General features: G+C 39.4%; 1 protein-coding gene and 1 long non-coding RNA gene across 4 annotated transcripts; one reads left to right on the top strand and one right to left on the bottom strand.

Annotated features, from left to right (window-relative positions):
* Window positions 1-1273: 1273 nt before the first annotated feature.
* F2R (coagulation factor II thrombin receptor) lies at window positions 1274-9967 on the top strand. 3 transcript variants are annotated; one of them, XM_040541753.1, is made up of 2 exons: window positions 1274-1545; window positions 8499-9967. In XM_040541753.1, exons 1-2 carry the CDS (start codon window positions 1467-1469, stop codon window positions 9692-9694), a joined length of 1275 nt encoding a protein of 424 aa, XP_040397687.1. In that variant the 5' UTR covers window positions 1274-1466; the 3' UTR covers window positions 9695-9967. The 3 variants fall into 3 exon arrangements, with proteins under 3 accessions (XP_040397687.1, XP_040397690.1, XP_040397689.1); XM_040541756.1 differs by having other exon boundaries at window positions 1390-2045; XM_040541755.1 differs by lacking the exon at window positions 1274-1545 and adding an exon at window positions 7704-8029.
* On the bottom strand, window positions 6567-7799 carry LOC121062123. The gene is made up of 2 exons (XR_005815420.1): window positions 7671-7799; window positions 6567-7284 (listed from the first exon to the last, which is right to left on the bottom strand). It is a non-coding gene; the product is annotated as an uncharacterized LOC121062123 (long non-coding RNA).
* Window positions 9968-12037: the final 2070 nt, after the last annotated feature.

Genomic DNA, 12037 nt, shown 5'->3' with positions numbered 1-12037 from the left:
ATGGAAATGTCCAAGAATAGCTTCTCTCTCTCTTCCCAAATAGATTAACATAAATAATCTGTAATTAAAATATTTTCTAAATTGATGAAAAGAAACAATTCAGTATAAGGTATTCTCTGTGGTTCCCCGGTGTTTTCAGGGATGACAGAGTTTGTCTTGCAAGTTTCTCACTAAATTGCAAGGTCTTCTTACTGACCTGAGGAAAGACCAGCCCACAGTAAAACTCATTACTTCTTCTTGGTCTGTGCAATCCGATGTCAACCTTAACATTACCATAACACGGACCAAGGGCTAGAATTGTGGGACAAACATAGTAGAGCAAGCAACGATTAGGACTGGAATTTACTGGGAACCAGTACTTGCTCTCAGGAATGATTTATTTTCTACAGCTATTACTCTCAGTTAAAGAGTATAGGCCAGCATTTCTGCAACAGCTCAGCTTCATGTATCTGACCAAGTTCTAGACAGAGCTTGCCTCCCATCCTGTCTGTATTGCCATAAACTGAAATATATACACTTCCGGACGGGGCAGCACACTCTAGCAAACGACGGAGCATCTACTTGTAAAGCTTTTGATTGTATTACACACCTAAGGCTTACCATGCACTAAACTTCCAGCAGAATAAGTATTTTCACTACCACCACCAACAACAACAACAACAGAAGAGCCTAAATAATAGCTGCAAAGTTATTTTCCTCTGTAGTTTTGATTAGCTTTCAGCTCAAGCAGTTTCTCATTCGTGAGCAACTCAGGAAGGACAGAGCAAAGCTTTCCCATTGAAGGCATGTGCCATTGAGCTCAGGAGTGGCAGCGCTTCACGTGCATCCTTGGAATAAAAACAAAAATAAATAAATAAATAAATAAATAAATAAAAACAAAAAATAAAAACAACAAAAAACAGACACGAGAACCGCACAGTTGAGTAGCACATCTCCTTTCAGGTTGGCCTGTGCCTCTAGGGCCGTGAGCTTACCGAGCCCAGGCAGAGGAAGGTGAGCTGTTGGTTACTGTATTGAAGGCTGATTTCTGCGCGAAGGAGCTTTTCTGAACGAGCATCACCTCCCTGCCACTAACACTGCAGCTACTTCGACCTCTATGCTGCTGCGGGGTCTTAGCGCGGAATCACACGCACAAAACTCGGCAAACTCCTCTCCTTAAACTCAGACTCATTTTGGGGGGGATTATCCTTTGTCTGGTACTTCCTGCCGCCGCACCGCGCCCAAGCCACTGGCGCCTTCCCCCTTCCCTGAGCCCAGATAGAGCCGACGAAGAGCGGGCGGGCAAGCACCCACCGCCCATCCCCATCCCCGTGCCCGTCCCCGCCCCGCCCCGGCTCGGTGGAGCCGCCCCTCCCGGCCCTCCCTCGCCTCCCCCGGCACGGCCGGGACGCACGGACCGGAGCTGGGGAGGGACGGACGGACGGACGGACGAAGGGAGGGAGGGAGATAGGCAGCCGGCGGCGGCCATGGGGCTGCCGGCGCTGCTCTGCGCCCTGGCCGTGCTCAGCTGCCCGCTCTCGCCGCCGCCCGCCGCGGCGCAGGCCGGTGAGTGGCCCCGACGGGGGATGCCTGGGGGGGTCCTGAGCCTCGAGAAGGGGGGCATGGGGGGGTGGGCTCAGGTCAGGCCGGAGCGGAGGGAAATAAATGAATTTCCCGCTGGCAGAGGGAAATAAGCGGCATGTGCCCGCGGGTACCCGGGGCAACGGGGTTCTGCTTTCTGGTTTTAATTAGGGCTGGCTTCCTTCGGCCATTCACTGCGCTGCGCCCGGTTTGTTCTCACAGCCGCGAGAGCAGGCTAGCACATGTCAGGCTGTGTAGAGTGGTGTCAGCCTTGTTGTTCGGCGAGAGAACTGCTTTGTTTATTTACTTGGGTAAAAGGCAGTGCCATGGACCTGAAATACACAGATTTCAGAGTGACACCGTGCCACAGGTGAGGTGATTAAAGATGAAGAAGGATTTATAATTGTCCCATGGCTGAAAAGATGACCTAGCAATAGCAGAATATGGAAGGTGGAAAGAAGAGATGAGGTTGGTGAGGTGTACTGGTGGGTCTCATGAAAAGAATGACATTGCCTTTTGTTAAAAACTTCAGGAGATAGACTGCCTGCCAAATATGTGGCAGCAACAAAGACTGGAAGATCTGCCAACACAAAACAGTTCATAATATGCACCCCAGTTAGATGACTTTCCTCTTGGTTTAATTAGGTATAGCACTAACGACAACATGTGCTGTATGTGGTGAGATGCTGGATCTGTCTAGCTCTGAACTTGTCTGACAGTGCAGGTGCTCAGGGGAGGAATTTAAGAGAAGAGAAGTGTGTTTAGCCTCACGGTTTCTAGTAAGCGTATAATGATACTAAGGGCTAGATCATGCACTTAGAGATAGCAACATTTTTATTTTTATTTTCTGTAAAATTCTGTTTAGTATTCCTTTCAACCCTGTAAAACCCTGCTAAAAAATCAGAAGTTCACCTCTTGAGATACCCGCTAGGAAGTCTCAGTGTAAGCTCAAAGTACAGAAAAGGGCCAATAAGAGGAACAGAGTGTCTGCCAGCTAAGGGGAAATTTAAGTGTGGCGTTCTATGACTACTAAAATGAAGGCTGAGAGAGGACAGCTAGTGTTTGTAATTATGCTGAGAGGGAAATGTCAGAGAGGGGAAACTTTCAGCTAAACAACTTTTTGTCACAAGGACAAGTGGACGAAAAAGAGGCCACAACCGTGTTCATATTGGAAGTTGAAAGGAAGTGTCCTTATTAAAAAAAAAAGGGGGGGGGGGGGAATGTATGCGTGGGAGGTAATTATGAACTATAGAAATTATTGTTGGAAAAAGATCATACTCTTCAATGCTCTTCATCCAGTTTATGGAAACATCCAAGCTTGTTTTCCTGTCTTTTACAATTGTAATCTTCATTGAAGAGTATCCTGAAGTAAACTATTTAATTGCTGCTTCCTTAGGAAACAATGAATAAAATACTTACTGTATTACATCACTAACACTAAGAAAAGAAAAATTCAAACAAGTTATTTCGTGCGCAGTAGAACTAATAAAGCCCAGCCATCTGCATGTGTCTTCTGATCACCTTTCAGTCACTCCCACAGCAATAATGTCCTTTCCCTGCTGTCCAACGTAACCTTCCCTATTTTAACCACAATGCTCTTAATTCCCACTGCATGTGCATTGCTGCATCCCTAGGCCAGCTCTTCTCTTGCACCTGTGGCTTCTCCCCCACTTCCTACTTGATCCCTTAGTACCCACAGTTCTTGCCTTATTGGCCTCTGCTAGTCCTGTGGGCAACTGAAAAAAAAAAAAAAAAACATCTTTGCAGTGGCTTGGTGCTGGGTGCTTGCTCCTAAGCTCACAGGGTGCTGCCTCTCAAAGGCTGGGCACACCAAGGTAGCTGGCTGAGGTCTGAAGTTGCCCAGACTTTCCTGTGTGGGGACACTGACAGCTGGATAAAGAGACAGATGGTACCATTGCTTGAAGCCAGCACACATGGTGAAAGCTGTTGAGAAAGGAAAGCAAAAAGGAACAGACATCTGTTGGCAAGAAAATGAGACTTCATAAAAATGTGTGAAAATTGTTACTGCATTACTCATGTACTACAATAATGAACTCCGCATGAATGGAGATACGTGTTAAAGAACATTTTAAAAAGAAAACGTGGTGTTTATTGTTACAAAAGGAAATAATTGTCACCTGTCCTACAAGACTGTGGCTTACCTTACTTATAAACATCTGGCTTGCACTTCTCATTCTGTCTTTCAGTACCTAATTTTTGGGCCACTAAAAATTTAGATTCTAGATGAGCATCTATGCAGATTATACGGAGGGAAGATAAGAGGAATAGACTTCTTGTTGTAAGCCAGTAGTGCAGCACTACAATCCATAATGCCCAGAAATGAGTATTTATAGTTGTCCGGTGGCACACAGAAAATATCTTTAACTGCCTTGAGTCAGAGTCTAATGTGTTTAGTTTTTCACCTCATTAAAAAACAAACAAACAAACAAACAACAACAACAAAAAAGTATTTTGTGAGATGAACACTGCGGGTTTGTAACTGTCTAGGTTTATGGGTTTATAGAAATACTTCAAAATTTTCTTCTGGTGTTCAAGAGATGTGGAGTGCTGTTTAAGATTGGCTGAAGCTGTTATATATTTTGCTCTCTACTTTTCCTTTCACAAAACAGCACACACAGCAGCCCCCTGCATATGAAAACAGACATGAAATTACAAAATAGCTCTTTGTAAAAACAAAGCATCATCTTTCAGGGCAAGCAGAATATGTGTATGCTAACCAGGAGATCAACAGTATTTGGTACTTGATGGAAAATAGAATACAAAGGGTTGTTAAAATCAGTCACAAACTTTCTACAGTTTGTGCACTTTCTAGCTTTCTATTATCATTTCTGCATGTCCTTGTTGAATAATCAGTGCAAAAGCAGTAAAAGAAAACTTCAGGAAATTTGAGTATTGTACTGATTTTGCTTATTTTTTGTCTTTTGAAGTCCTTATTAGAAGCAAAGGGAAGAGTGTACATAGTGTAGTGTCCTGACTGCACACCATGAGGATAAAACTCCTATGCTTTATCCTGTTTGTTCTTAGTTAAGCCAGAGCTCTTTATATATTACAATTATTTTGATACAGCTATTAACTCTGTTAGATCAGCAGTGAGAATACCATTAATCATATAAATAATAATCCACAAGTTTTGAGCTCTTCCCAAAGATAGCCTAGGGTGATAGCCTAGCAGAAGCAGGATGACCGAACATTTATGATCCTTATGCTATCAAAGCTTTACTTCTGTTTTCCTAACAGATTATTTCTATGATTAAAAATGTCCTAAGCTCTAGTCAAATGTATTTTAGAGACGTATTCCATTGCATCTTTAAAACAGCTCAAAAGGAATACCTGGCGCATTCTGGTATTCATACATTATTCGTACAGAAAATCTTTTCTGTAGAGCTACTATAGATCTTTGTTGTATTATCAGAGCTTATAGATAGAGTCTGTTTCCTTTTACAGTTTTTTTTTTATAAGACATAATTTAATCATCCACTCTTGTATGTATAAATCTCTGATCACTGCCTTTCTCAAATAAACTCTGACACAAAAGGAATCCAGAACCCCAGGGCACTTACTGTCTTGCTTTCCATTTTATAAAGCATGAGTGCACTGCTGTTTTTTCTAATAATGTACAGACATTAGGTCACACAAACATAGAAGTATCCTTGCAAAGGAAAAGAACTGATATGCGGTTATCAATATCCTAAATCAAAATTCAATTTAATTTCATTAAGAAACTTTAGATTCCTGTTATCTGTGTTAGAGAGCAGCAGAGAGAAACAGCAAGATTGAGGTCTCATCCCATTTTCCCATACAGCTGTCTTTCAAGTAGTACCTCATGTCATCTAAGTTCAAGATAAAGATGTGGGCTGAGCACAATGCACAACATGGAGGTGTTGTTCAAGGTTGAGTTCAACTCTGAATTTAGAAAGTCATTGCTTGTATGAAGAACACGTAGTTTTTGCCAAGTTGAAGTATTATTCTGTAGAATTTTAACTCAATTAAAAATATTTATGAAATCTTCTTGCCCTGAGTTATTCTAATAGGATTCTATTTCTAGGAAAGTTTGATAATGGAGTAATGTGGACTCTAAATACTTCCATCTAAAACTCATCTTGGAAAGAAATTAGATCCAAGAATTCAGTATATAATTAAAATTATTAGCAATGTTTAAGAAACTACAAGGAACAGCTTATTCAAAGGCTAGTGGTTGATATACAGAACGTCTCTCAATCATCATTTTTCCTCTCCAGCTTATTTTGATACTGTTCTAATGAGTCACTGATAAGAAATGGGTCAGGTTACTGGCAAGAGTTTTCATGATAAGTAACTTAACCCCCAGCCGTTAAGGGTCTGTGGTTCCACCTAGTTTGCTTGCTAGTCCTCAAAAAGAGAGACACAGCAGTACTTCTGAGGCTTCACAGAAACACTGTGAAGCCTACAGTGAGGCAGCACAGGTGAAAACCTTCAAAGTTCAGGGATACAGGGATACGAGAGACGCTTGTTAGAAGCACCTCAGTTCCCACATCATGCAGAGGTGATCTTGGTAACACAATTCCTGTCACTAAACACAACTCTACCCTGCTTCTCACCAGGCTCATTGATACCTGTGCTCCCTCAAAATGTGTCTAGCTCACATGAAACCATGTCACCTCTTCATTGTTCTTCAGTGGCAGAGGAACCAAGAAGGAAGCATAGAGCTCTGGGTTGTCATTATATAGAGCTCTATGGTTGTCATTATATTCCTTTTCCAAAATTTTTGATTTTATAAAAAGCAATGGAAGAAAATTATATTCATAGCATATGAAGTCTTGAATTCATAAAACAAGTGTGTACTGGAAATATCAGAAGTAAAATTCAAGTTCTTTCATCACTCTTACTGATGCCTCTAAGCTTTACCATGAAGACTTGCCTCTGGCAGAAGAAATTAGGTTGGTGGTTTTTTCTTTAATTCAAATAAAATTATGATCCTCCCAAAAGAGGTGAATACCAATGGTGTCAGTTGTGAAAGGTTTTTATTGTGATAATCATTCAGTAGTGGAAATCACCTAATTATTCAATGTTAGCTACAGGCTAAAGTAAGAGGTGTTAATTTATGCTGTATCTGAACTGCTAAATTAAGAGCTGACTGAGCCATCTAGTCACTTGCACTAAAATTTTAAAGTAATGTTAAAGATTAAGGTTCTGTAGCTTTGCTTTTCGTTAATGTTCTCATCTGTAATGAAGAACAGATCCTTGTATAACTTTGCATAGTGCATTTCTGTGCAAACACTGCATGCTGAATCCCACATACGTCTGTGACACTTGTGTTTTGGTATACTTATTAAATAGTTCCTACTTCAGTCTACACAGACAAGCTCCCAGACTTGAATTCTTACCCAGCAACCTTTTTCTGGCCTGTAGAGAATGCAGTCAAATAACTGTATATAAAAACACATATCACAAGCACATCCCCTCATTTGTCCTCTATTACCTCAGAATGCTGCTGTGATACAGCATGATATCTGCAGCACAGCACTTTTGAAAACTAAAAAATGCCCAAATCCCTCTATCTCTGCTTTGATCCCATCCCACATTCAAGTCTGGATTTTACTAACATTCAGGCTGGGCAAGGCTCCTCTCTCACAGCCCTGCTCACAAAGGTTGGTAGTTGGCTGCTTAAAGCTGCAGTCATTCCTTTCTTTGCCATCTGCCTCCTTTGGATGCTTTTGTTCTCATCTGCATTTAAAAAAAAAAAAAAAAAAAAAAAAGGATTGAATTACTATAGAACAAATAATTGCTTCTGAGGCATAGATAGATGAATCATGCCTAAGTACTTCTGGCTCACTGATTTAGGCTTACACAGCTTAATTTTTATTTTAGTAGTCTAGTATTTAACAAGTGATCAGGTGCGTAGCTAGGTAGATGAATGGTTACTTAATAGTAGTAGCTCCATCAGTTCTACCTGCTCATAATATGTTTGAAATAACCTTCACATAACTACAATAGGCTGAAAATGGTGTTCTTCCAGAATAAGTGCCCATATGTTTGTTTTGTTTGTTTTTACATGCATATGCCCTTACCACACCTGCAACAGTTTGTAATTCTCAGTTTGTAATTCTCACTGTTTTAAGTTGTTCTGTCTACATTCAGAAGGCAGGGATGCTCTGTCCTGACGCATCTTCTCAGTTGTAGTCAGTGAACCATGCTGCAGAAAACATCACTCTGGAGGCAATGTCTGTGGCACATTCCAGAAGGGCATCAAGGGCATGCTGGATGCATGCTGACCTCGATGGACACTGCAGCATACAATAAGTAGAACTGGGAAAGTGTTTCAGTGAAATCTCTGGCTACCTGTTCAATCCAAGCAGGAGGGTGATTCATGTCAGCCATGAAAACTGTGTGAAGACTTCTGCCATCCGTCTTTATGTTCATCTGGCCATCAGGATGTGTCCAGAGACCACAGAAATATCTCAGAAACTTGGTATTTTAATCACACTTTAACTTTTTGTTACTTTGGTGTTGTGTACTTCTGTGTATAAATATCAACATTTATCCCACCACCTCAATTCTTACAAACTTAATGAAGCATCTGGCAAAGAAAATTAATGGGTGACAAATTTACAGTTGTATTTTTGTTAAAGTAGCCTACAGAGATGGTCTGTATAGATGAGATTGGTTCCTTAAGCTCAGATAGAGTTTGGTCTCTATCATAAAGAGCTTAGAATTTAAGAGAGAGGAGTTAAAGGGGGAAGTATTACCCAAACTGTAACAGGGGCTAAAACAAAATGGGATGGACCAAGATCTGTGAGCCATCCACACTTTGAATAAGGTATTAACTGCATTATTTTGTGTGGCTGATATCATTTTAGCTTTCTTTTTTGAAAGATATTTTCACTCCCCCATAGCATGAAATACCTGCTTTTTAATCTTTATACTGTCTTCTCTTTCAGCCTACAGATACAACAGCAGCAGCCCAAGGGCCAGAGCTTTTCTGATACCTGACCGTGGTGACCCTATACCTATGGAAGACATTGAAAGCAGTGCTGAAAATGAGTCAGAATTTCGAATAGGTTCCACCAACCAGACCAGATCACCTCCACGTGAACAACGAACTGTGTCAGTGGAAACAGCAAGATACCTCACTAGTCCATGGCTGACCCGTTTTGTTCCTTTGGTTTACACCTTAGTGGTTGTGCTGAGCCTCCCTCTGAATGTTACAGCCATATTCGTGTTTCTGAAAAAAATGAAAATCGAAAAGCCCGCTGTAATATACATGCTGAATTTGGCCCTTGCAGATGTACTGTTTGTAAGTGTGCTTCCCTTTAAGATTGCTTATCATTTCTCTGGAAACAACTGGTTATTTGGATCTCAAATGTGCCGCTTCATCACTGCTGCTTTCTACTGCAACATGTACTGTTCAATAATGCTTATGACAAGCATAAGCTTTGATCGCTTCTTAGCAGTGGTGTACCCCATGCAGGCCCTTGGCTGGCGTACATTAACACGTGCCACAGTGATTTGTTTCATCATATGGCTTGTAGCAATAACTGGGGTTATACCTTTTCTCATCAGAGAGCAAACCATGGAAATACCCAACTTAAATATAACAACCTGCCATGACGTGCTACGGGAATCCGAACTTCACAAATACTACCTTCACTTTTTCTCCATCTTCTCTTCTGTTTTCTTTATAGTGCCATTTATAATAACTACCATCTGTTACGTGTCTATCATTTGGTGTTTGAGTTCTTCTAATATTGTTGCAAAACAAAATAAGAAGACACGTGCCTTGCTTTTGTGTGTGGCGGTTTTTTCTGTTTTCATTATTTGTTTTGGACCAACAAATGTCCTCCTATTAATTCATTATATCAATTATTCATATGACAACAGCTTAGAGTATCTCTACTTTGCCTATCTCCTGTGTGTTTGTATCAGTAGTGTTAGCTGTTGCATCGATCCCCTTGTTTACTACTATGCTTCTTCTCAGTATCAGAGACAACTTTTCAGCCTCATCAGTTCTAAAGGGACTTTAGATCCTAACAGTAGTAACAGCAGTGGCCAGTCAATGTCTACCAATAGCAGAAGGGGTACCTGCTCTACTAATGTAAATAACAGTGTCTACAGCAAATTACTAGCAATACAGTGAAATAATGTCTTACATATGCTTAATTTTTATACAATTTCAGCCAAAAAAAAAAAGACTTTATTATATCCAAGCTTTTGCTTATACCAAGTTGTACAATACATAGTTCTATGGTTTCCTTACAGTAATGCACAATCCAAATTATAACATAGTACGTGTGTATGTATATGTATATATATATAGTATATGTAAATAGATTAATGTAGAGGGAAAAAGTAATTTCTTTATAATAACTGTTGAGTGTTTTGCAAATAAACTTCCTTTTTTTCAAACAAATGCTTTACATTGTTCAACTTATTGTGGGGGGGTTTATGAAATCCCATTTTAGGATTTTAAACTGGCAGATAGATTAAATTCCTACTCATGAAATTAGTCATCTAACCATAATTTTACGAATAAAGTGAAAAAAGCTTTTCAGGCAGATTTTTTCCTATTTGTCTTTATTTCTAAAATAATCCACAAATGTAATTCTTTAGCATTATTTTGCAACATAGGCCCATAGCTGTAGACATGTTTATATACTCAAAACAGTCTATAGTATATATATTCAAAATAGTCTATATGGCGTGAGGAATTTGAACAAATGAAAAACAGCTATTGACTGTTGAAAATTGTCAGAGAAAATCATTCTCAGCAGCTATAACTGGCCTTTCTTTTGATATTCCTACCATTAGTATATGCAAAGTGTCTTGGTTAGGATGGCGGTATCTTCAGAACCAAATTCCATAATATATCAATGTTGAATGGCACTACAGAAAATATACTGAAAAAGCATTATTCATCATCTTGCTATGCAGTTTGCAAATGTGTGCTTTCTTGCACATGATTAGTCATCATGCGCATGATTAGGACTTGGAAGTAGCATTTATGTCTGCCAAGTCTGGATGTTTTTTACATTTTTGATTATGCCCTCTTTAACTAAAATTGCTGTCATTAGAGGTAAATAGCTAACTTCATTCTCGGTTGCATTCTTTTGCTACAAAAGACAGTGAAGTTAAATAACAGGAAATTGGTTTTAGAAATAAATTTGTAGGTAAAAGGACTTTACATGAAGATGGAACCCAATTAAAGTCGGAGTTTGGTTAATATAGGATTTGCCACGGGAATCTGCCAAGACCAACAGCAAGGCACAAATGCTGTCTTTTTTTCATCACAAGTGATAAACCTAATCTTTCTGCAGATATTGTGAAAGTGAGAAACCTCCTTGTTATCATGAGCTGTTGTCATTTTGTATCCATTCCTTAACAGACTTAAACATAATTAAATGCTGAATTACCAGACACTATAATTCTTTGTTCTCAAGTATTTGCTACTTTCTGAATAAGTACATGAGGAACTAAAAATATATGTTTGTATAATTTGTAAAGCTAAAAAAAAAAAAAAATGTTTATATGACACACTCAGATACATTCACATTTTGTTTAATATTGTATTAGCAGTTGTTTTGTTTTTTTTCAGCAGAAAAAGTAAATAAGTTCATCTTAAAACTATGGTTAAACATCTTCCTGCTTCCAGAAAAAGTAAGCCTGTGCTTCCTGTAGCTAAAAGCTGGGAGACTGCTTTTTCAGATCTATCAGGTAACTGGGAGTTGTTTCAATGTAGTGATATTTTGTTTCATGATAGTGGTTTATTTTCAGGTAGCCTAAAGAAACTGTTCAGTCAGCCTTGCAAGGGACAGTATTACAACTAGGAGGGAAGGTACTTCACGTTTTAAATTTTTGTATTATAAACTGAAGTAAAATATGTAAATATTTACCCATTGTGTTCATTTCTTGTTACGTATTCCTATCTTAACCAAATAAATTAGTCTCTATTTATTCAAGGTATAATTCTGTTGCTTTAAACTGCTTTGGACCTGTAATACTAAACTTGCAAGCCTCTGAAAGTTTGTTGGGCTCCCTGCAGTGTTAAAAAGATTGCTGTTCCAACCACAGACACAACACTTACGAGTCACAAAATCATGCTTTTTACTTGAGACATTTTAAGGATGGAAGAAAGCATAACCAGTATTGACGCGTAAGTATATATATGTGTGTGTGTGTGTGTGTGTGTGTGTTCACATATATATATACACACACAGACGTATGTATACTACAGGGGATGTCTGTATTTTCCTCAGTGCCATAATACATTTGTTCAATAGATATACAGCATGCAGTGAAACCCACAGAGTTACTCAGCCACTTGTGACTCTGGGAAGTCAAATTGTTTGTACTAAGCCCCCTGAATGGTTCTGTTCCAGTCTGAATCTGGGTCTTGTATTTCTGTGAAAACTGACACAGCACTAGCCTGATGTTACAGAAAACTAGTGTCCATGTTTTTATATAAAAGTTTCCATGCAAGAAC

The sequence above is a fragment of the Cygnus olor genome, chromosome Z, assembly GCF_009769625.2.
Source record: "Cygnus olor isolate bCygOlo1 chromosome Z, bCygOlo1.pri.v2, whole genome shotgun sequence".
NCBI lineage: Eukaryota > Metazoa > Chordata > Aves > Anseriformes > Anatidae > Cygnus > Cygnus olor.
Note: the sequence above shows the minus strand (reverse complement) of the source record. Positions and strands in the feature narration are given on the sequence as shown.

Coding starts and splice junctions, on each gene's coding strand:
- F2R (XM_040541753.1), top strand. CDS start 1,467: ATGGGGCTGCCGGCGCTGCTCTGCGCCCTGGCCGTGCTCAGCTGCCCG. Junction 1,546..8,498: donor GCCCGCCGCGGCGCAGGCCG/GTGAGTGGCCCC, acceptor CTTCTCTTTCAG/CCTACAGATACAACAGCAGC.